Source organism: Pecten maximus, chromosome 3 (assembly GCF_902652985.1).
Source record: "Pecten maximus chromosome 3, xPecMax1.1, whole genome shotgun sequence".
Lineage (NCBI taxonomy): Eukaryota > Metazoa > Mollusca > Bivalvia > Pectinida > Pectinidae > Pecten > Pecten maximus.
Genome location: NC_047017.1, coordinates 1,075,133 through 1,101,225, shown reverse-complemented (window position 1 = coordinate 1,101,225; position 26,093 = coordinate 1,075,133). Strand labels below are relative to the sequence as shown.

At 36.5% G+C, this 26,093-nt stretch overlaps 1 protein-coding gene across 1 annotated transcript in view; it reads left to right on the top strand.

Moving 5' to 3' along the window:
* Positions 1–1,191: 1,191 nt before the first annotated feature.
* LOC117322900 (inactive tyrosine-protein kinase 7-like) overlaps positions 1,192–26,093 on the top strand; it is a 152,205-nt gene continuing 127,303 nt past the window's right edge. The window contains exons 1-2 of the mRNA XM_033877845.1: positions 1,192–1,649; positions 25,620–25,919. Coding sequence (XP_033733736.1) covers positions 1,598–1,649; positions 25,620–25,919 — 352 coding nt within the window. The 5' untranslated portion in view covers positions 1,192–1,597. The remainder of the gene's footprint in view (positions 1,650–25,619; positions 25,920–26,093) is intronic.

The window sequence follows — 26,093 nt, the reverse complement described above, 5'->3', positions numbered from 1 at the left end:
ATTGAAAATCATGTAATATAATGAGAGAAACTCGTGTGATAAATAAGACGGTATTTGACGAGTTTGATATATGATATTACAGGCCAGAAGTTTGTGTTAACTTAATTATGGACGTATTAGTCCCTGACTAAACAAAAAGAACTTTCCTAAAAACATTTTACACAAGGGCATTTTCTGTCCCCATCGGCTGTCAACCTTTAGATGTTATCTGGTAAGGTGAAACGAAGGGAAGTAACTCTGATAGAACAGAATGACCCAGATGCCGGTGCTCGTTTTTATAGTTTTATTATTTTCATAATTTTATAATATAGGCACTTTCATTTACACAAGATTAGGACTATGACAAGAAACTTAATCGGGGTCCCAAACATATATCATATCCACAACTGAAAGGGATGATACAATTTCATTAAAAATCAAACACACAAAACCAGAGACATATAGTCTATATATGTCTCTGACATAAACAAAAACAAAAACAAACAAACAAACAAACAAAAACAAAAAACGTGGGAATGTCAACTTCAAACTCTTCAGAGCTTATGTTACATTTAAAACATGCTCGGTTTCAAAATAAAGATTATTTATCTTATCTGTGTTGATTTTTTATGAATATACAAAAGATGTATGCTTACATGCCAAAAGCCTTAATCTGATTAAAATGAAACTATCAAGTCCACCTAGGATTCTTCAGTGATTTTAGGTGCAGGGACGTACATGTATATATATATATGTACGTCCCTGCTAGCGAATAAAATGTTGAAATCCATTTGGAACAAATTAAAATGGCCTGAACAAATCTAAAATATTAACACAGTAAAACATCCAAGTTATAAAAGAAATCTTACTTTTCCCCTATGAACGTAAAAATGAGTTATGAAAACAATGAACTGATTTATTCCATAGAACTTTTAATCACTTTTTGAAAAAGTGGCAATCACGTGCTGATGTTTACATGATTCATATCTCGCGCCAATTACGAACAAAGGAAAGAATCTGATTGGTTGCCATTAAATGACATCTCATGTAAACAAACCGCAGCAGTCGAGCACATGGCTCATGGCGAGCGAAGCGAACAGGAGCGTCTTACAAGCTTAGCACGGACTGACAAGTAAAAATTAGATCACAGTACAATCATTTAGGACTATTCATTGAAATGAAACGATGTCAAGGATACATATTGAGGAAACATCGTGAAAACAGCATTTTTGTTGAGCCGGTCTTCGCACAATGGGTATCCGCCATCGGTCATAAATAAGTTACTTGATTGGTCTAAAGATTTCTCGGATGTTTATATTAATGTGCATATTTAAATATACACCTAACTATTATAAGGTTGTATTTATTTCTTTTAAAAACTATTTTGTACAAATATCTTTGGAAGCATTGGTCGTGCAGTGATTTTATTACTTGGATTTAACTCCTTGAGCTGAGAACTATTTCCCACGCGGAGTGAGAAAAGTCGTGTGCCGGTGTGCGATGCGGTTACTTTGATAGCACTGTAAGCTCATTGACAGTTTACAAGTTCGAGTTGAGGTGTGAAAATGATGCACTTGTAGTGATGTTTCCGTTTTTTATGTGGACTTAATCAATCGCCATGGATGGTAAAACAAAGGAGACATTATCAGTTTTAACCTTTTTATGTTATGGTAAGTTGCACATTTAATTTTTTCTTTGTAAATTTGTTTGAAACAGGATTGACATTTGAGGAGAAAGCATGGGTTTCAGTCATGTCACTTTGAAGTCTAATATCGGATAGCACGTCTGCCCCTTTAATATGAAGTACACACGGTGGTTTTACTACAGTTAAAACGTCACAAATAGGTACTAGTTATCGTGAATCGTGTGAAATAAAACAAATGTTGATCACATTTATTTCTACAATTATTCATAGATCTACCTGAGACAAAGTATAGATCTAAGCTTATGTTGGCCTCTAGTCGCTCTCGGAGGTTGTAAGTTGAAGGGAATTTTAATTTAAAATTATCATTAAAGCAGTTTTACATTTAACCGTCTTTTACCAATGTCTATTTAACTAAATCATAAATGTAATTTTAATTGCTTGATAATTGCAGACAAACTAATGTAGAGTAAACAAGAATTTCAAGCCGTAATTAAACAGACCTCATTAACATCTGTACAGTAGCCATATAGGCCTAGATATATATCAAGACTATGGTAAATTCTCCGGGGGAATATTATTTCATAAATAAAGTCTTTGAAGTTTGTTTGCGTAATTTTTGTTGAATTGATGAAGTTGTGTTATGTTATATCTCAAGTAATTCATAGAGTTGTAACTGAAGTATTAATTGCTTTCTATGTAAATTACCTTTAATTGTACGGGGTAAATTGATACTATGCGATTTAATTCAAATGTCTGACCTGCTGTTTGTTGAAGAGATTTAACTTGGAAAAATGACAATTCCGAATAGATTTGTAATAAAAGGTTACAAAGTGGGTGGTTGTGGCTAATCCTCATAACACTAAAGCTGATAATGTGAGGTAAGAAAATTGATACGGGATATGTGAATTTTATGAGTTTTAAATCTTTATCATAGGTTGAGCTAAAGTCATTCACTTTATAGCTTCTAATTCTTTTTGTCATTTTCTGTATGTTATGGAGAAACAGGAAAAACATGTTCTGTATAGAGCTGTTTAAAATTGATTAAAAAAATCTATTGTGTTTCACTTTTTTGAGACAAATGCATACCTCAATGGTCTTGTATTGGACACAGACACATTTATATCATGTTGGACTTGGCGTTAATGTAAAATAAACAAAACAATTATATTATAGAGCAGGAACTTTCAGTTTTTTGTTTACAATGTATTGAATTTTCCTTAGGTTGTTGGGCCATTGATGTTAATTTTGCATGTTTGTCTGAAGTACAAGTGTTATAAATTATTTTCTGTAACAAAACTTGAGAAGACCTTCCCAAGGTTTACACATAAAGTATTGGAACTGCAGCTAAATCAAAATACTTGTCAGAGATTTGAAATCGAATGTAATCTTGTATGTGAAACAACATAGCCAGTTTCGAAAATGAGTTTTGTAAGAATGAGATCTGCAGCACATCAGCTGCAGTGAAACCAAAATAGTCTCTATATATATATAGTCCTTAATAACAGTATTTTTCTGGTCATGCAGGAACCTCAATTCCAGATCTAGAGTTTAAATTTGTTGGATACTGGTAATGGACAGGGAGGGGGTATACAAATTAAGTCATACATGGGTAGATGTAATTAACAAGTTAGTGTAAACGTTGATAATGCTATTTCTTTTGGCCAGCTTAGCTGTTGGGAGTCCAGGAAAACCAGTATGGTGTTATCTAGGCAGTATATTGAATTTCACTTTTAAGCTGCTGGGGATAATTAGGAGATGGGCTTGTGTATAGTCATGATTTACAACCTGAAGACTTAATACACTGAGACTTATAATTTATTGTTCATATTGAAATAAATAAGTCTGGTACAGTTATGATTTCAAGTGAAAAGATGGAAACAATATAAAAATTCTAGGTTTCTTATGAAATTTGTTGCAGATTATTTAAGTGCAGCAAAAATATTGTCACAATTGAAAAACATCTAGCTCAAAATTATATAAAAAATGAAATTTCGAAGTTTATAACGGGGGAACTGGTAAACACACTTGTTGAAAATTTAATCCACGGCACATCTAATGCAACATACAGATTAATAATTTGCATCAAATTCATATACTGGCTCAAATTAATCAGAGACAAATCTTAGTGAGCTTAGTATAACTATTGCACATGCATATTATATATATAAGTTATTAGTAAAAGAAACTACTGGACATATATATGAATTAAACAGAGTTGGTTTATATAGGTATAGCCACCAGATATTTGTATAGACATGATGTATACAGTTCTACAAGAAGTATTCCATACCTCAGTAATTTACTATATAACGTGTGTTTAGGTATTATGGGAGTATGTTTACCTCCCCCGACAGTACCCCATCAACCATTCTATGATTGTACATCCTTGTAGCAATGTATCTCCATGATATTTATATTCATACCAGATGTTAAATTTTGGGAGAAAAAAGCACATCTTGTAATCAGGGCCATGTGTATTATGGCAGAACGAATACATTCATTGTTTTACCATTTTGAATAATTTGAAATGTGTGCATGTAATATTTTGAAGATTTTTTTTATATAAATACCACATGCTATATAAAATGTAAAGTGTACATGTAAAATTTAATTGATAACATCAGCTCAATCAAGTACCTAAACCTAATAGATTCTGTAATTGGCTCTATAACTATAATTAATTAAAAGTATAATTCTTCTGGGTGCAAAATGTTCAAACTGCATAAAAAATTGTTTTGTGGAAAATGTGACCAATGACCTTTTTGAGACCTCCAATATATTATCTAATTTATATCGATCAGAAATATTTTCATGAAAAATTAGAAATCCAGCGATGGTTTGTGATGAATGAAGATTAAAACTGGTTTGATTTTAATAACTAGCTTATAGCTATATATGTTCCCTCCTTCTCAAAAGTGTCAAGTCTGTTTGTTTATAGGTGATAAGCAGGAAGTAATTATCACTGTACTTTATAGGCATATATCCTAATCTGAGTTAAATCTGACACAGAAAGTACTATATATTTTCACCTATAAGTAATAAGCCTAATATATATATGGGCAGTGTACATTTAGTGCATACCTGGAGGTCAATACAGATGGACATTTGACCATACAAATAGACTTTGTCACTCTACATGACTGATGCTTGTACTGATAATCACACCGCCAGGACAACAGTGGTAAACCAAGGCTGTCCTGCTGGCCCTGAAAGTGGCCCTACAGTGTCCTGGGCAGGTGTCACCACAAATGTTTGACAATGCCCTAATGAGATGTCCAGGTGCTAACTGGTTTCTTGGCTGTGAAGGCTGACTTTCATGTGTAACTGTGGACATGTGTGGGGTGTTGTGGGGTGTCAGGGCACACTTCACATGTCACAGATTAGAGTGGTTAGAGTAGAAAGACTCAAAAGCACTAGTGTCCTATCAGTACTTAGCTTTACTTACATAAACACACTCTATTATTGTAAAAACATTTACAAAACTCAATATCCGTGTATATTATATAATAGTAGTATTACTATTGCTTTATCATGCTAACATAGAAAAAGTAAGCTGATTATCAAGGATTTGGCATGTAAACAAACAGAGGGGTGACTTGATAGACTAAATAATTAACTTGGTACATTCTATAGTAACTCAGGGAGACTGTTGGGAACAGAATTTATAATATAATAAGTGGATGTTGGCAATTTTACAGTAGCATTTACTTTCTGGGTTGATACAGATGTTCTTATCTGTAAAATAAAGACAAGACACTACTGTACAATTATATAATTCGGATGAGGTCAGTAAATCTGATAAAGATAATGAAATATTAATCTGATCCAAAAATTATTTGGAAAGATGACAACTTTGGTACATATGTACTGACACACCTCACTGAGAGGTATGTACATTATCCGTCTTGTGGAAGTCTTAGATCAGGCATCAACTATATATATATAATCATACACTTATGACGATTGCATCAAATGGCAGAAACCAATTGGAATCCCGTTTTGACCGGATGCTCTCTGGAGCAGGATTATATAAGGGATCAAAATAAAGTTTTCTCCATGTTATTTTGCAAAGGTTTTATTATTTTGTAAAAAATGTAAAATTGTAAATTATGGCTGCCAGTTATCAAAGATATCAAAAGTTGGATTGGATTAGCAGCGTAGAGTAAGAATCAGACTGCTGTTAATTATATAATTACTGATTACAGTGTACTAACTGGTATTAAAAGGTCTGGGGAACAATGCTGTGAATATAGAAAAACTGTTTGATTTATGTAGACTAAATCATTTTGTCATATTGATACGTGAGATTAGAGAAAAAGTTGAAAGTTTTAGTAGGACATGACTATATTGCAAACTTGCACCTCTACCAAAATCATGTCAATAGGTCTAAGATCTAGAGAAACATCGAAATTAATTAACTTTGCAGCCCAAAACATACACCCTTAATAAATGGACATAATAAATTCAGCTATGTATATTATATACATACAATGAGACTAATTACAGACAATGAAATTGCCCAATGAACTTCTTCTCAGGGCTTGGTGGCTGTCAGAGAACATGCTGTACTTCTACTTTTCCACCATCATGTTTTAGAGTGAATGTCCAGCAGACAACAGTGTGTGTTCACACAGAGGAAATTGCATGTCTTGCAGTGTGCATCCTTAGTCTGAGACGATTAAATCAGTTTTAATGAAGCATGTGCGAGATTTATTGTGTTCAGTCGCCCTGCACAATGCACTGCAATCACTTCCGAGGCGTGTTTTAAATTGCTGACTTCACATGTTGCTGCTGCGGAAGTCGAGGTTTATCTCAATTGTCATGGAACCTGGTCAGACTTCTGGGAAAACAGACATCAAAAAATTGTCTGGTCCATCGAGAAAGATTTCCTATTTAATACATGTGTAGGTCGTATGTATTGAACATATTTGATTTTGGTCCAACACAGCTGGTGTTCTATTTGATGGTATAATTATATAGTGATGATGGATGTCATACTGGAGTTACCCAGTACACACAATGTATAGATAAAGCATACATAAATACTCATGATCACTTTAATTTACAAATATGCAGTTTGTTTTTAGATTAATTTAAATTTAGGATTTTATCAGTTTTAGTATGCTGAAGTCGTTAATGACATTATTGGGTAATCTGTTATAATGTAACATAAAATTGTATATATTTGCTGAAACATCATTACAGAAACTTTTACTACGGCATTAAGGAAACCTGTTCACAGCTGTGACATTGTGCTATAATACAGCTGTAGAACATAGCATTTACAAACCTCTGATTAATCATGGCGTCCGTTCCTCTCTCACAAAATGAACCATAACTTTGAAGTGGTTACAAAACTTCAGCATTTGTCAAAAGTTATTACACATAAAATGTTGTGGTACTAGAAACTACTCTTTGAGAAATGGATTATTTTGACAGATTCCAGTCTGAAGCTTTAGCCTCTTTTTCTATACTCTCACCTAATTGTTGTACATGTAGGAGCCTTTTTCATCAGTTTTTGAAAAGAAAAAGCCAAAGTGCATTGTTGTGTATGAGGAGGGCTGCCTGGAAATTGCAGGAAGGGGGTTGATGATATGTATATACCTGCTGGAGGTAAATGAGATGGTAATGGTGAGCAGTTTGCTGATGAAAGCATGGAGATGTTCCCTCCAATGTGTTCCTCTCTGATGTGAAGGGAGGTTTAAGTGGGGAGGGGGACACTTACAGTTAATTGTACAATTTTGTGTAGTTGTACACAGACACAGCGATCAGTGTTACAAGGACTGCCAGCTGACTGTCATCTTGACACTTTGCACAATATTCAGGATTTTTTCTAATTCACTAACAGAACTGTCAACATTCATTGAATGAAGAACAGTTTTAGACCTTTTAGTCCTAGCAGTAAAAACAGTGCTTCGCTGTAAAAATTGAATGCCTGCATCAGTCTAAAAATTATAGGCAGGTCCTATATATGTTACTGGTAAAAGAACTTGGTTTTAAAATCAATTACATGTATGTAGATTTTTTTTTATTTGAGAGTATAGCTATAGCCTAAACAGCTATATGCAATGCCTGATTGAAGAAAATGTATTTGAGAATTTCCAACTGCTGCACAGAACTTGATTGTTTTGTTACGCCTTGTTTTTGATATTTTTGACATTTCTGGTGATGATCAGTGTTGATAAAATGTGGTACCAGCTACCATTTTCTACTCCTGATAATTACAATTGCTGACAAAAACAAGTTATTCCTGAGAGTTGTTTCTGCTTCAGAGATAAAAGACCGACTGTACAGGATATCATTCTCTTTCCTGTCCTGAAAGTAAAAATTACTGGTTCATGATAATTCATGGAACCAAAGCTCTCTCTGGTAACAAAATGCACATCAAGAAAATCTGTTATTCGTCATCCTCTTTTATGTAAACAAGTTGTTCGTGTTTGTTGGCGGCTTCATTTTTCTGGTAAAAGAATAAAAGGAGTTGTAAAGCATATGTGCGATTATTATCCTTGATGGGTTTACATGCAAGCATAATAAAATTGGTTAGGGAGAAATTGATTTAAGTAAAAATACAATTACCAGTTTTGAAATTGAACTTTTATGGGTTTGCATTGATATCAGGATAGCAACTCTATTTCCTTTGTGTGGATTTCAAGATGAATATTTAAATGACAAATCTGCATATCAGTACTAGATATCAATGCCATATCCCATCAACTGATACCTCAGAATATTTTCTATCACGGGTGAATGAATACACAAATTCAGTTTTGCAAGGTGTGAGATATAAATGTACAAACATTCATACTTTTGTTGGTGCTATCAATAAATGATTAAAGCTGTGTACTATTTGTATATAACTAAACTATAAATAATGTACTGATGTGAACCTCATGATATAGAGATTCAAATTTTAAAACAGATTCAAAATTTATAGTCAAAGTCAATTTATTTCAATTTTTCTGCAATGTAAACATCCTCTGTGTGTTGCCTGTTGGAATCAGAATGGCCATGTGTTGCTTGGGATGTTTACTGAACTACAGCCTGAGACAAGATAAAGCTTCCATGATAAAGCCACACTGGGCTCTTAGTAGCAACTCCCCAAGGTTTCAGAGAATTCAGTAAAGGGTGATAACTTACAATTGGTTAGAGTTGAAGGTCTTGTATATCATGCATGACTCCCAAGGGGTTGTCAGGAAGAGAAAATGCCAAATTACTCCACAAGGATGAAACATGTACATTGGCCCTGGTACAAATCCCAAGGGATTAATTATACCCATAAAGTGGAATAATTCCCATGGGAGTCTCTCAAGTGATATGATTTGTTCCTCAAAGGTCTGGAAGGAATTATCACATGACTGCTATAATCTGGTCCAGTTTGGGAGTGGCCCAGACTCTCTGGTATCGGATCAGAGTTTATAACTACTAGGTTTTATCTTTTCAATTGTTTATTATTTTTATATTCATGATTGACATGACCTATAAATGACTCCAGTGAAGATGCTGATAAGACTTGAGACTTAGGCTACCTGTTATTGTGACTTTGTTATGTGAGTACCTGGTATGTAGTTGGTAATACTGTAATGACTTGGACTATAGCTATAGTGTTAGTTGTCTCTATATTTCTTGGTCCTTTACATGTTCTATGTGGTTTTCAGTCTATTTAATTGATCATGTCATGCATATACTTTTAGACCTTGCTGAGCTTTCAGATTTTTTTTATTCCTGCCCGGAGAGAGATGGAAGAGACCATTAGCAGATAATTCCTCTTTATGTAAGAAAGCCTTGTCATCAAAGCATATCAGTATTATAAGAAAGTGACTTTGAATTAAAAATAAAAGTAAAATAAATTATACGTATATAAAAGAATAAAAAATAATATTTTCACATATTTCGGCTGTTATCCATCATTTGAAACCCCAAAAATGTACGCTTAAAGCTAAAATTGGATGAAGACTGCTCTATACAGTTTTACTAGTAGATTCCTACTATATCATGTATACTTGTGTCATCAGACTGTTTCTACACCGATCTTGGTCGCATCAATATTTCATGCAGTCACTTCACTCTCTTAGGTTAATTTCATTGTGTGAGATGTAAAAACATTTATATTGTGCTGGACACCAAGACACATGGGACCTGAACTAGACTGTATGTCTATTTTTTCATTGTCACACACGTAAGACTTTAATGCTCTACCATAATGACATAATTTCTACATGGCTGGTGTTGACAGAGGTGCTTTTTTCTACAGAAATGTTGTTTATTTGTAGATGTAATAGAATTATGACATCGCATTGCTATATCAGAGACGTTCTCCTTCAGAATGTATTGAGGACTTTTTAAGAGCTTAAAAGAAGAAAAGATGTGAATAAAGAAAAAAGTATAAATGATGTGAGCCACATCAAATCTAGATGTGGAATCTTTTATAAAATGTTATATATATGCATGTGTTTTCACTGAAATTGAATTTTCGTACTTGAGAAAGACTTCCTGAAGTGATGGCTACACTAGGACACATTGGTAACACAATTAAGCTATATACTGTTGTTAATCATTTGTATATTTATCACCTGGTGTAAATTTGATATAAACTGACATAATATTACATTCAGGTGAACCTACTCTATCAATTCATGAAAGGTTCATCTACTGCAAAATGGTGAATAACAAACCCTGAACAATTGGGAACACAGACACACATCGAGTGTCTCGGGTGACACTATCCCCGAGTTTCATCCCCAAGTGTATTAATTATTTTTAAACATATCGGATTGTACCTTCCATAGTTATTTTAAGAGATACAAGCTAACCTATCAAGGTTTGTGAATCTGTTTCCAATTTGTCAAAATCATTGGTGGCTTTTCATATGTAAATCCAGACTTTGTAAATTCAAGCGTTCTTGTATGGCTTTACAGCTATTTAATCTAGATTGATAGAAACAAACAAAGTATTTGGTGTTTCAGGTAATATTACATTATCTCATGCAAAAAACTGTTGAATTCATATAAATTCTCACACAGGTATGATATAATGGAATCTTACATACAGTTACAGAACTCCGGTTTCAAATGTAAGATAGATGAACTGTTGGGGAGCTGGTCAGACATGCACAGAATTTAAATTCAGTTACCTAACTCTAAATTCAAAAGGCATGAGTCTGACGGATATTGATACAAAGACAAAGTACAGGTGTAAAGAAGCAAAGCATTTCTGTATGCTAGTTTAAACTACAGTATGGCCCAGTGGAATGGTGTGGAGATTTTCAGGGTCAGTTGTGACTATAGCCTATAAACAAGATTGGACAACCTGTAGTCAATCATTATCCTGTTCACAGATTGGTTTATACCCTAACAATACAGGAGTCGGCCATGCCGCATTGAACCTGGAGATAAGTTCTGCTTTGTAAATAACAAAATTAATTACATTAGCTGTGGCCATTTAAAACTTTGTAAGTGTTTATTTAGCCAGTCAGGTAGGTGGCTGATATTCAAACACCAGGAGTAGAGTTCAAGAATATGTTGTTGTCAATTTTATTGACACAGCAGAGAATTTTAAGCATTGATATGTAATAGTTTTCTTATAGCTAGGCTAATTTGCTTCCTCTGATAGAGCCCTGTACAGAATACATGAATACCTTACTGTTGACATTATGTTTTTTACAAGAAGTTTGTACTGACTTGGCCCTTATAGAATTGACTGTTTTCGTTGAGAAGCATGTCGGGGTGGAACCCTGGACAACAGAAGGTATAAAGGGCCTGCATGCTCGACCATTGACAGAAGCTCTTGTGAATTAGCAACCTCAAATACGCACTGTACTTGTTACATAATGCTGGAGTCATACCACTCAAGGAATCACAGATATTAAAATTTACACTATTTGATGCTGTCAAAGCTGGCCCATTATTGCTGCTAATTATTTGAGAAATTTCATTGAAATTAAATTGCTCTCTGGAAATGAAATTTGAATATGGGGTAAAAAGCATTCAAGCTGTTATCTGGTGGGAGGGACTGTCTTTCTGGTAACTGATAATTTGTGATTGTGTATTATTGGGGCAGCAAGTCTGACAGCATTCAAAGGTACACAACATGCTGTTTAACAGAAATCATTAAAGTTGCTGGTTAATTTACTAGAGGGCCTATATGATATTGTTAGAGCAAGCTTAGTCATATTTACCATTATGGAACTGTTATTATGATATAATTTAGTTGATGACTATACATGTTTGTATTGTGTAAAGGGAGGTATATATATATAGCTGTCTAGATAATCGTGGTATGTGAACATTTCTTTAAACCAAAATGCAATGTTCCTTGTGAAATGTTTCATTTGCATATTTGAAGGTTGCCTAGCTAGCTGGTTTACTTTTTCCTTTTTGTAAAAATATGATATGTCTTTATATATATCATCATATATATATAACGACATGTCAATTTCACTATGATAAGTTTTACTACAGGAAAGGTGTCAGAATCATGTCATCTTTGGCACTATGCTGAAAATTTAACATATACATGTAAACTTGAGGATTAAACAAGATATAATTGGTCGATTGATGTATATAGCTCAAAGACCAGTGCAGTTTGAATTGTTTGTTTTAAGAGTAAACTTTGGTTTTTAGTCTTTACATCTAGCTCTCCTATATACTCAATATCCCAATTATTATCTTCTTCAAGCCTTATCATTTGATTTTAGAATTAAAAAGAAAAATGATGTCCCAGGCTGTTGTTTTGTTATAAAATACACTGTATAAGTCTGTCATGTGAAGGGGAAATATAAAATACACTGTATAAGTCTGTCATGTGAAGGGGACATATTCCTGTGATTACTCGAGCTCGCCATCACAATACCAACCATCTTTAATTTTATTGGATCATTTCATAAGACTCATTCTTTTCCTAATATGCAACTAAAAGATCAATTAATTCTAATTAATTAGATCAATTAATTTTGATTAATTGAATCAATTTCTACTTCTTTGATGAACAATTTTTAACAAGGTTTTATCAGCTACATATCTTATTTTGGACTTGATGTTTTATTCAATATTTTGTCCTGGGGGTATAATTGCATGTTATGATATAGCGCTAGACTGAGTTAATGTCAGAACAGTACACTAAGAGGCAGTGTTGCAGCATAGACATTAAATGCTTGTTCTATACTCATCACAGTCATGTTAGTATAGTCTTGTGTTATGGATCAGGCGGGGACCAATATAATGGTAGACAGTTGGGAGTACAGTGTTGAGGATCGCCCCTTTACTCCCAGTAACAGGGCAGGCTGTACAGTTTGTTATTGGTCAGCCACAACTTATGTTTATAGATATCGCTCATCCTGCCAGTAATTAGCAATCACCTGTTCCTCCACAGCTCAGGCTCAGTACCTTTTCCTGTACTCTAGCAGGACTCTCTAACACCTCATTCATAACATATTTGTACTGTTCCTATCAGAATTACTGAATTTTTTGTACTTCTCAAGATTTACTACCAACAGTTTTGTACAAATCTGGGATAAATTTCATTAAGGATTTTACTGGAAATTATCGGTGATTCAGAAACCGGAGAGTTTTAATGGTGTTGTAAAAGTTTTGTTTTTGTAGCCTATTAATGGAGGATTCATTGACTGTTATATCAATCGGAGCTCCTTGTAATGGTGTTCCTGGTATATTTTGTGTCTTTATTGACCTACAAGAATGAATTAGTCCAATACCACAAACAACAACTCGATGCAGAATTAATAAAACTTTTTTTCCAATCTTGGTTTACCTTTATGGCCAGATAATACCGATGGTATTCCCATTTGATTAAGTTGATTAACTGGTTTTATTACCCTGCTTTACGACAAAGAACGCCAACAGCACATTCAGATTAGAGTGAAATTCAAACTGAAGTTTTATGCAACTGTTAATGACATCATTATAATTAGCAACAGTTGGAAAATTGGAGATTTCATTACGGCTGTAAAACTCGACTTTATCTGCGAGGGAAAAAAGAAGACGAGTAAAAGTGGATATTTCATTAGAATGGAGCAAATAAGAGTGGTTTTACCTGCTGAATAAGAAATGAGCAGAGAGGTAACATGGTGTAACAGGTGTACCATGATGTAACACTCACAGGGGTACTATATATGATGTAACAGAGAATTAAAAGACCTGATGAAATCAAAAGATAAAATCCTCATAGATGACCTTTTCTGGTATTGTTTTTCTCTACTTGTTCAGTAGCAAACATATAAAAGTGGGTCTCATCCAAATTCTTCCTAGAAATAACCGACTGATCAAGTGTCAGCGCAGTATATGTAATTACATTTTGAACTCTGTGATTCATGGAACTTCATGAGAAAGTAAGCTGAATCAAAAACATACTCTGGACATTTCAACAGCTAGCATACCCAGTATGATTGATTGCAATTTCATGTAATTCATATATACCTGTTTAAATTTAGGAATTCATCAGATTGATATAAAAGTGGGGCACATCAGTGCTCGGGTCGGTATTTGGTAAGGTTAGGTTGGTAAGTTTTTATAGAATAAAACAATATTCCATAGACTGGCTGCATTGGTTTTTAATCTATAGGAAACGGATCTACTGCCTTTGTTATTGACAAGTTAACCAGTTTGATGAAGAATGCATGAGGTGGAAATGAAGGGAAAGGAAGTAAAATTTTAGTTAACAATAAATTCCAATGCACCAACAGTCTGGTTTGGCATATTCCTGGAAGAGTACACCTTCATTTCATCTTGATATACCTAAATTGTCTATAATGAACTTTCCTAACCATTGATGAATGCTTGTTGAATGCTTTTGATAGGGGTGGCAGGATACTGTCAAAACGTGCTAGGAATGGTTGCATACACAAAGTCCTTGGATATCATGCATATTTGTCACAAACAGATAGTGCCTTTGTAACGAAAACATCCAGTCTGGGAGCTCTACTCTCTTTATCTCACTTTTTGAAATGTGATGGCTCATTTTTTCTTCACAAGTATAAAAAGTATGTGACTTATGAGGGGGAAGTAAAAGCATGCATGCATAAATTACCAAAGTATGTAGGATCAGATTAGATATAGAAGATGTTCCATTTTTTCTAGATTGAATGCATTGCCTGTGATACAGGGGTAGCACCATATGAGTACCAGACTTCTAAACACATCAATCTACACTTATTTGCACATAAAGGTAAAAAGTAAAATTTGGATCCAACACAATAGGATTTTACCTATTGTAGTTATCATTTGTAAATAGTGGACGGGTTTATTATGCCCATCATTTCTCCAGCCCTTTCAAACCATTTCTCCATTTTGCATTGCAAATGATGATGATATTGTCACAGATTGACATTGCATTTATCAAAAGACACCCTCTATCTAATCGGCGAGTCATACTAAACACTTTTCATAATGGTATTCAGGCTATCATGACCTGAGTTCATGAATAATTCATGATTATTTGAGCTGTTACAAGTAGAGGTCAAACCCCCTCCTCTGTGAAGCCATCGTGTCTATCTTTGTGAGGATCTGAGAGTAGAGAAACACTTTCCACCTGTGTTATTAGCATGTCACCATAGAAACCAACATCCATAAACTTTTTTAAGGAGCTTCTTCTATAGGATACATACAAAATAAGTTTCTGTCGGATAACCATTCAAAATATACCCAGTAAAACTGATCGATTATTGCAATCTTGTTTTTGAACGATTTACTAGTCACTTTGACATTTCAATATCATTGTAACAGGATGAGAAAATGTGAAAATATACGGTATCTAGATTGGAACCAGATTTCCAAGGTCGTACAGTATGAGCTGATCCATCAGTGACCAGAAGTACTATATGTTGGACCTACTGTTTCATCATCTGACAAAACCAGCACAATCTGTCTCTCTCTACCAATATAAGTGTAAAAGTAATAGATATGGTACAAATTTTAAGATAAAAATGTAAAAGTACCAGTAATAAACATGGTACCAAGAAAAAAAAGTGTAAAAGTAGTACAAGGTACAAAGATAAAAAATGTAAAAGTACCAGTAACAAACATGTTACCAAGAAAAAAAAGTGTAAAAGTAGTACAAGGTACCGAGATAAAAATGTAAAAGTACCAGTAACAAACATGTTACCAAGAAAAAAAAGTGTAAAAGTAGTACAAGGTACCGAGATAAAAATGTAAAAGTACCAGTAATAAACATGGCACCAAGAAAAAAAGTGTAAAAGTAGTACAAGGTACCGAGATAAAAATGTAAAAGTACCAGTAATAAACATGGTACCAAGAAAAAAAGTGTAAAAGTAGTACATGGTACTGAGATGAAAATATAAAAGTAGTATACATCAGGTACCGAGGTAAAAGTGTAAAAGTAGTACATGGCACCAATATAAAAGGTGACATGATCAACAAGACTGGAACCCAAACAGGAGCCCAAACAGGAGCCTAATGCGTACTTTTATAGAGGATTTTCATGAAATCAATATAATATATTGCTTCTAGTGCTTGATAAAATACATTTAGGTTATGGAAAATGAGGAGCATGAAGTTCACTTGAGTAGGGATTAATTTTTGAATTTTTGTTGTTGAAAATTCCAGTGTAGTATGTCATATTTTATTGTAAAAGAAGAAAAACTTCAGCAATGTGAATTCCCGTAACTAGTAGAGTCACGAAGACGTGAAATTCATTCACAAATGTTAATGGCTATGTTAATTTGTTCTCGTTTTACCTCTACTTGCCACTTGGATACCCATGATGGCATTTAGCCATGCTAGATTACAATTTCTGTTGTATCATTATTTGTAGTGATTGCTATGATCTAGTATTTACCTGTAGGAACATAATACTGTAGGGAAACTACAGTATAAAACATCTTATCTGTACCATTTATTGTATTTTATTTATCTGATATATAATGTACTCATCATTTTTTTTATCAACCAAATTTTTCTAATTGTTTTTTCCTGTCCTAATTCTCATGTACATGTACAATCTTTTCTTTGTTTCTCTTAATTATCTTAAGTTAATTGTATGGATGAATTCTTTTTCCAAACAAATCTGTCTCCTAAATTGGATCTTAATATTGCCTTATGGAGATGACATGTATAGAAGGTATCACTATCCAGCTTGTAGTATAACTACACAGCGGTAATGCCTGATACGTGTTGTTATAATAATGTCAGCAAGCCTGAATATCATGTTTTTCCTGTGACAATAAACATGTCAGTTCAATTTTCCATATGATGATCATGAGCATCTGCTGTTTTACTGTTCCTCATGATCACAGTACTGATCTCGATGTCCAAGCCGACAGGACCAACAAGACCAGACAGTTTTATAGGCCACCTTACAAGAACATATATGAGTGAAGATATTCTCCCATCATGCTTCCTTTTATTGGTCTTGCGGTTAATAATGAAACTGATAGTCTAGACATCAGAGATAACTCTGTTATTCGAACATTAGCTAAAATCTTTAGCATTTAGAACATCAGAGAAACTCTTTTGTAATTAGGACATTAGAGAAACACCTTTGTATTTAGGACATTAGAGAAACACCTTTGTAATTAGGACATTAGAGAAAACTCTTTGTATTAGGACATTAGAGAAACACCTTTGTATTTAGGACATTAGAAAAACTCTTTTGTAATTAGGACATTAGAGAAATACCTTTGTAATTAGGACATTAGAGAAACACCTTTGTAATTAGGACATTAGAGAAAACTCTTTTGTATTTAAGACATTAGAAAAACTCTTTTGTAATTAGGACATTAGAGAAACTCTTTTGTAATTAGGACATTAGAGGAACTCTTTTGTAATTATAAGGGTATTAGAGAAATTCTTTTGTTTTTAGGACATTGAGCTCTTGTAATTAGGATATTACAGAAACTCCATTTTAATCATGATATTAGAGGAACACCAATGTAATTACAGGTAGGCCATTAGAGAAAGTCTTTTGTTACATAAGAAAAACGCTTTTGTAATTATAGGACAGAGAAATATCTGTAGTTGTTGGGGCATGCCTCTAGTTAGATAATTATATAATCATAAGGAGAAAGAGAGATGATCATGCAATGAATAGGATGAAGATGGAAGGGAATACAGAAAAGGATAGGATGTATATAATGTGATGGAGGACAAAGTAGGGGCCACACTCATGTCCTTGACAAGCATATGTATTATATAACCTTGGGAGGTGGGACCTGACCTGGCTACAGGCTACTGTTAACTGTTTTTTTTCTTTATAATTCATTTTTTATTTTGAAATCATGGTGTATAATACATATACATGTATAATCACATACACATAACACACAGCGACAGTATTACATTAATGTTCATATTTTTACAATTGTATTCTCATTCACTCATAGAGTACATATATATATATTCCTACATACACACATATATCCTCACATACAACATTTTAAAACTTATTCATTGTATCAATATTCATATTCATTTATTGTTTCATTTACACCCATACACCCATGCATACATACTAGTATATCCACTCTCACACTGAAACATAACATATTTAAGAGAAGGGAAGAAGGGGAGGAGGAGGAAAGAAAGAAAGAAAAATAGTGATAGAAACAAGGAGAATAGTTGCAGTTAATTTGAATACATGTACATAGAGTAAATTATTTATTTCTGTAGAGAGATATAAATTAAAAGAGTACTGTTAACTGTTATAACACTGGATTTGTAAGTGTAATGGATGGTGTTGTGGAGTAAGTGTAATAGATAGTGTTTTGGAGTAAGTGTAATAGATGGTGTTGTGGAGTAAGTGTAATAGATGGTGTTGTGGAGTAAGTGTAATGGATGGTGTTTTGGAGTAAGTGTAATAGATGGTGTTGTGGAGTAAGTGTAATGGATAGGTGTTTTGGAGTAAGTGTAATAGATGGTGTTGTGGAGTAAGTGTCCTGGCTGGTTGTTTTCGCGTCCAGTGTCATGGCGGTTTGTGGCGTCCGTGTCCATCGCTGGTGTTGTGGGGTCCCTGTACTCCTGGTGTTGTGGGTCACGTGTCCTAGCCTGCGTGTTTGTGGCGTCCTGTCCTCTCTGTGTTGTGGAGTCCTTGGTCCTGATGTTGGTTGTGGCTCCACTGGTCCTAGCTGGTGTTGTGCTCCGTGTACTAGATGGTGTTGTAGGCGTCCATGTCCCTCGCTGGTGTTGTGGCAGTCCTGTCCTCGCTGGTGTTGTGGCGTCCGTGTCCTCGCTCGTGTTGTGGCGTCCGTGTCACTCGCTCGTGTTGTGGCGTCCCTGTCCTCTCTGGTGTTTTGGCGTCCTTGGTCCTGGCTGTGTTGTGGCGTCCGTGTCTGGCTGGGGTGTTGTGGCGTCCATATTCCTCGCTGTGTGTTGTGGCGTCTGTGGTCATCCTTGTGTTTGTTGTCGTCCGTGTCCTCTCTGGTGTTTGTGGCGTCCGTGTCCTCGCTGGTGTTGTGGCGTCCGTTGTCCTCGCTGGTGGTTGTGCGTCCTGTCCTCGCTGGTGTTTTGGCGTCCGTGTCCTCGCTGGTGTTTTGGCGTCCGTGTCCTCGCTGGTGTTTGTGGCGTCAGTGTCCTCGGTGGTGTTTTGGCGTCCGTGTCACTCGCTGGTGTTGTGGGGCTCCGTGTCGTGTGCCGCTGTGTGTGGCTATCCCGGTCCTCGCTGGGTGTTGGAGTCACGTGTCCTCGCTGGCCCTGGTGGTGTGGCGTCAGTGGTCCTCAGCTGGTGTTTTGGCGTCCGGTCCTCGCTGGTGTTGTGGCGTCCGTGTTCTCGCTGGTGTTGTGGCGTCCGTGTACATCGCTGGTGTTGTTGGCGTCCGTGTACTCGCTGGTGTTGTGGCGTCCCTGTCCCTCGCTGGTGTCTGTGGCGTACCTGTCCTCGCTGGTGTTTTGGCCCCGTGTCCTCGCTGGTGTTGTGGCGTCCGTGTTCTCGCTGGTGTTGTGGCGTCCGTGTTCTCGCTGGTTTTGTGCTGTCCGTGTCCTCGCTGGTGGTTGTGGCGTCCTGTCCTCGCTTGTGTTGTGGCGTCCCTGTCCTCGCTCGTGTTGTGGCGTCCTGTCCTCGCTTGTGTTGTGGCGTCCGTGTCCTGGCTTGTGTTGTGGCGTCCGTGTCCTCGCTCGTGTTGTGGCGTCCGTGTCCTCGCTGGTGTTTTGGCCGTCCGTGTTCTCAGCTGGTGTTGTGGCGTCCGTGTCCTCGCTGGTGTTTTGGCGTCCGTGTCCTCTCTGGTTGTTGTCGCGTCCGTGTCCCTCGCTGGTGTTGTGGCGTCCGTGTCCTGATGGTGTTTGTGGGTCGTGTCTCGATGGTGTTTTTGGGCGTGTCCTGATGTGTGTTTGGGGGTCACGTGTCTACGCTGGTGTTGTGTCGTGTACATATGGTGTTCCTCTGACTTGGTGTTGTGGGTCATGTCATGTTGTGTTTGGCTCCCTGTCTCGACTGTTTGGTGTTTGGTATGTTTGGTTGTTGCGTAGTGTCTGGTGGTGTTTGTGGCGTCGTGTCCTCGTTGTGTTTGTGGCGTCCGTGTCCTCGCTGGTGTTTGGCGTACGTGTTTCGCTGGTGTTTGTGCGTCCGTGTCATCGCTGGTGTTTGTGGCTGTCGTGTCTACTGTGGTGTGATTGTGGCTGTCAATGTTGTGTAGTGGTGTTGTGGAGTCAGTGTACTCGCTGTGTGTTGGGCAGTCGATGTCTGCTGGTGTTGTGGTGCCGTGTCCTCGCTGTAGTTTTGGGTCCGTGTCATCGCTGGTGTTGTGGCGTCCGTGTATCGCTGTGTTGTGGCGTCCGTGTATAGTGGTGTTGTGGTCAGTGTATGATGGTGTTGTGGGTAAGTTCGTTATGGTGTTGTGGAGTCGTGTACTCTGGTGTTTTGGCGTACGTGGTTACTAGCTGTGTTGTTGGCAGTCCGTGTCCTCGATGTGTTGTGGCGTACGTGTTCATATGGTGTTGTGGCGTCCATGTCTCGCTGTGTTGTGGCGTCATGTCAATGCTGTGTTGTGGGTTAATGTCAATAGTGGTTGTGGCTCCTGTCTAGTGGTTGGTTTATTGGTTGTGGTCGTACGTGTCCTCGCTGGTGTTTGGCGTCCATGTCTCTCGTGGTGTTTGTGGCGTCTGTCCTACGCTGGTGTTGTGGCGTCATGTCTCCTGGTGTTTGTAGTGTACTGTGGTGTTTTGGCGTACGTGTCACTAGTGTGTTGTGGCGTCCGTGTCATCGATGGTGTTGTTTGGAGTACGTGTAATCGCTGGTGTTGTGGAGTCATGTCTCGTGGTGTTTTGGAGTGTGTATGATGTGTTTTGGTACGTCCTGTCTGGTGTTTTGGACGTCACGTGTCCTCGTGGTGTTTGGCCGTGTCCTCGATGGTGGTTTGTGCGTACCGTGTCTTGGTGTTTGTGAGTAAGTTTCACGTGTGTTTTTGTCGTCCGTGTTCCTCGCTGGTGTTGTGGCGTCCCTGTCTCGTGGTGTTTGTGCGTACGTGTCCTGGCTGGTGTTGTGTGCGTCCGTGTCCTCGTGGTTTGTGGGTTCTGTATCGATGTGTTTTGTCGTCTGTACTGGTGGTGTGTTGGAGTCCGTGTATGCTGGTGTTTGTGGCGTCCGTGTTAGCTGGTGTTGTGGCGTTTCCCTGCTGATGTGTTTGGCGTCCGTGTCTGCTTTGTGTTGTGGTTGTCTGGGTGTTGTGGCGTGTGTCTGCTGGTGTTGTGGGTAGTGTCCTGGTTGTGTTGTTGTGGTCGTGTATCGCTGGTGTTTTGGCGGTTCGCTGTGTTGTGGCGTCTGTAGCTGGTGTTTTTTCCTTCCGTGCCTGGCGGGTTTTTGTTGCGTTAAGTGTCATCGCTGGTGTATGTGGGAGTCCCTACTCATCGCTGGTTTTGTGGCGTATGATATCTATGGGTGTTGTGGCGTCCTGTCCTCGCTGGTGTTGTGGCCGTCCGTGTCCTCGCTAGGTGTTTGTCGTCCGTGTCATCAGCTCGTGTTGTTGCGTCAGATTGCATCGCTAGTGGTTGTGGCGTCGTTTCATCGATGGTGTTGTGGAGTAAGTGTAATAGATGGTGTTGTGGAGTAAGTGTAATAGATGGTGTTGTGGAGTAAGTGTAATAGATGGTGTTGTGGACATGTGTATTACATTTCCATGGTTCATTTAAATACACATTGCTGCAAAAATGTACAAAAGAGTGAGCTTATGATTTTGTAATTGAAAATGCATTCCTTCCTATAGTAATTGTAAATTGAGTAAGAATATTAGAAATTGGTAAATTTTGTGTTATTCTTGAAGACAACACAACATTCTGCGGAGTCTTTCTTTCGTATATAAAATTTTACAGTAAATGTGCAGAAATTCAGATAGTTTTTAACGTGCGTATGACACTTTAAACTCTGTTTTCAAAATTTACATCCCACGGTATGCATATAATATATTCAGCACATTACTTTCATTTTATGTAAATCTTAATCTTTCATTCAATTTATAGATATACTTACAGATAAATTTAATTGCCAAATTGATCGAAAGGACTTCATCATCTTCCTGATATTTACCATACATCATCTTGTAATGATAACACAATGAAATGGAGTCTAATACATTATATTAGTAAGCGTCTCGCAGCACTCCAGATAATGCATTTATCTTGCACATTGTCATAAAAATGTTTTAAATAGTACCATACTACTGCAAAGTTTGTTTGCACGGAATGGGGGCTTTATAGCCATGCCAAGCTCACAACAAGCCAAACAGATGGTGTACAACTGATTTAATTATAGACAGGTCTGATGAATATATGTATTTTAATAGTTTTCATATCTCCATGTACAGTTTGTAGGTATGTTGTAGACAATGAACTGCATGTATCTTAACACACATCCTGTTGTTGCTACCATAACAAATTCACTAATTTTGTCAGGGATTACATTAACATGCACACTGCACTTACATGTCATCTGCATCTGTTCAATTGTCTAAGGGCCATAGCAACCATCCCATAATAATAGCACACTAGAAAATTAAACAGGAAAGAATGAATTATGAGATTAATGTTTCATGTTTTGCTGTGACTTTTTCTAAGGGAACTGATCCATCATATGTTGGTAATGTTATGTCTGTTTATCCCAATGCCTGATTACAACAAACCATAACAGTCCATTATTTTGATTAGATGGATCAAATGTCCTTGTTATTTAGATATCTCTGAACTCCTGAAGGCACACTCCTCGAGAATTTGTGACTTCTGTACAAACTGCCAAGGCAGGAAGGTGTTTTGGGTATGCTGCAATCCATTAATCCATTCTTAAGCAATCTACCAGATTTTTTTCTGTTTCCAGATTAAGTCTGTATATCTATGATATATATATATGTATAATATTGTTTGGGCAGGGGTTTAATTGTCTTGCCACAAATTAATCTTAAACAAGGTGAATTTTGTTCTCCCCTGCATGATTACATTTTGAACACCTGGTCGACAGACAAAGAAATGATCGTTGGACCATGAACTAGTGGCCATCTTTCTGGTAGGTATTTGTATATGGAGAAGCTCACTTATCTAAGTTATCTCCAAAGGAATATTCAGACGATATGAGCAATGGGTAAAATTTCCCCTTGAGATAACCCCACAACTTTTCTCCATGTCAAACTTTTTATAAGCCATTTATAAGCTATGTATTCCTTATACATTTGCACTCTCTTTACACTTTACAATTCATTGACCTACTGTCAAGGTCACTGGGGTCAAATCTGCTGAAATCTCCAACAAAGTCTTAATAAGCAAGGTCGATACACAGTGCTGGTTTATATATTGTTATGTGCCATTATGTAGCAATGCTAGGATGAGCGAAGGCTATATTGTAGTAAGGTTGTTCAAATGAATGTCCTTGACCTTGTAGTAAGGTTGTTCAATTAAATGTCCTTGGCCTACGTTCAAAGTCACTGCATCATAGCTGGTGTTGCAGTATAGCGTATACATAGAATGTTTTTTTAGGCTCAGTATATAAAGATGGAGGATTTCAATTTATGCTTGACTAAAGCTCTTTTGTTAGAGCCTCTTGTCTCCACTGATCGGGAGCAGACACTCAAGGCCTGGTCCTCATAGACTTGTGTCAACAGATAAAACATGGATTTTAATCCTTCTGACAGTCCTCACCTGTCTATATTATCATATTGATATTCTGGCAGTTTTTGTCACACACTATGAAATCAATACACTATGGGTTTTTCTTTGCAACTTTTTTGACAGTTTTCAAGGCCAACCATTTGTTACAAAATTGCTGCATGTATGAAGGCCAATATATGATAGCGATATGCAACAACATTGATTTTTGATACAAGATTGGTGTAATTACACCACATTCATGGTAGATTTTGCACGGAGATTTCATCAAGCATTATCTGTACATGTCTAAGTGTTGTATAGTGAGGTGCAATTAAAAGTTATGACGCAAATAAGTTTGATGTCTGATCAATATTAGATGTTTGTTCATTAATTGTCAGGCCTAGGTCTTTCTTGATCCAAAGCTGTCACCATCTTATTACACAAAAAAGGTTTTGGGGAATTATCAGATGCTGTTTATCAATAAGATGTTAGTGAACTACTAGGGTTATATTCATCATTCATAATTAAAGATAATCATACAGGTTTTTAAATGCAAACCAATTTTAATAAATCTCTTTATATAAGATGCTTGTACAGTCGAATCTGTCCGAACGACCATCTCTATTTAGCGACCCTCTGTTCTAAGCGACCATTTCAATTCCTCCCGAGCGTTTTCGCTATATATTTTAACTCTATTAAGCGACCCTCTCTTTACGCGACCAGCGACCACAATTTTTCGTTCCCGTGATGAAAATAACTCTCCAATAAGCGACCAGAAGTCTCCAAAATGCCTTACATAACCATTTTCGCCTTAATCACACCCAAGTATTTTTACTTTTCGTGCTAAAGGACGGGAGATGAGGCGAAGTGACCGTCTGGAATTCTGACGATTTTCAGGCGTTTTATATACGATATATCAATTTGCATACGAAATATAACAATGAAGGAATGCATAAACAGTTAACTTACTGTTAAATCGTGATTTGTTATCTTTTTTGAGACATTAAAACAGATATTTGCCAGTGAAAAAGTCGCCGTTTTTAAAGTAGGAAATGCAGGAACGTAAATAATAATCGGAGCGGAAATCCGGACCAAGATTTCAGGAATTAAAAAAAATATATAAATAATTTGAAGGTAATCTAATTAACCAATGAAATATATTTCTCATGTTAAATCGATTTATTTTGCTATGCTGAAAGAATTTCAAAAAATACATATAGTGATGAAAAAATTAGCACAGTAATAATTATTAAAAAAAAAAATACACAAAAAAATAAAAAATAAAATTGTTTTGTTTTATTCAAAGTGGTGGTTCATTTTTCATATATATTATGAATCATTATTGCCAATTTATAAAGCGAATAAAAAGCTTATGAACATTTATTAAATTTAAGATACCATCTCTATTAAGAGACCACTCTCCATTAAGAGACCGTTTTTAACTTCCCTTGAGTGGTCGCTTAATACAGATTCGACTGTATTTAAGTTTTCACTTCAGAATCCGTAGTCTTTAAAAGGAAGAATTCATAATATCAATAAAATTGTTTCACTTTTATAAAATGTTTGGCTGCTAACAGCCTCCTCAAGACATGCCTGAGAATGGCTATAGGTTGCTGAATATTTTGCAAAGAAGGACAATTTTTTGGATAGCATTAAAACTTCACATGTTCATATTGAATTTGCGTCTATAAATCTGAACTGGGCTTGCTGAGGTTGCTGGAAAGAGCCTTCTAGAGTTTAGTGGTCCTGTGTTCAAATCCTGGTTTCGTATTGTTGTATCATATTTACCCTTTCATGTGTGTTGCACCTGAATATTTTGTTGTAGACATGTACTTCGTTAGATAGTTATTAGTTTGAATAACTTGCTATATAAAATACTCACTACTTGTTCAAGCTCCAGACTGCTTGTTTGTTTATATTTATTTTTACTACTTATGAAGGTCCTTACAATTTTATTTCTGCATTTTCAGTGTGTTTGTGTGCAAGTCAAGACTCGTACTACTTTAGCCGGAAACCAGAGAGTCAGTCAGTATCCGAAAATAGTGAGGCCATCCTCTATTGTGATGTTTCCAACAGGAAGTTCATAGAATTCAGCTGGCTTTTAGGAGAACAGCCCATACAAGATACAAGTCGGAGATTTCAGGAGGGAAGCAACTTAAGAATACTTCGTGTCACACGAAATGAGGACGAGGGACCATTCAATTGCGTTGCTACAAACAGGTCAACTGGATTTGCTCTGCAGAGTACTGATGCAATGCTCAACATTCAATGTAAGTACTGTGTAAAACCATTTAGTAGATATGGTGCATGCATGTTGTCAAATATGTCATTGATACAGCCAGGCTATGAAGTGAAATGTCTTATAAACTAAGGTAAATTAAATGTCATGTGAACAAGTCCAATTAATAAACTAAGCCAAACCTGCAGGTTACTATATAAATCCT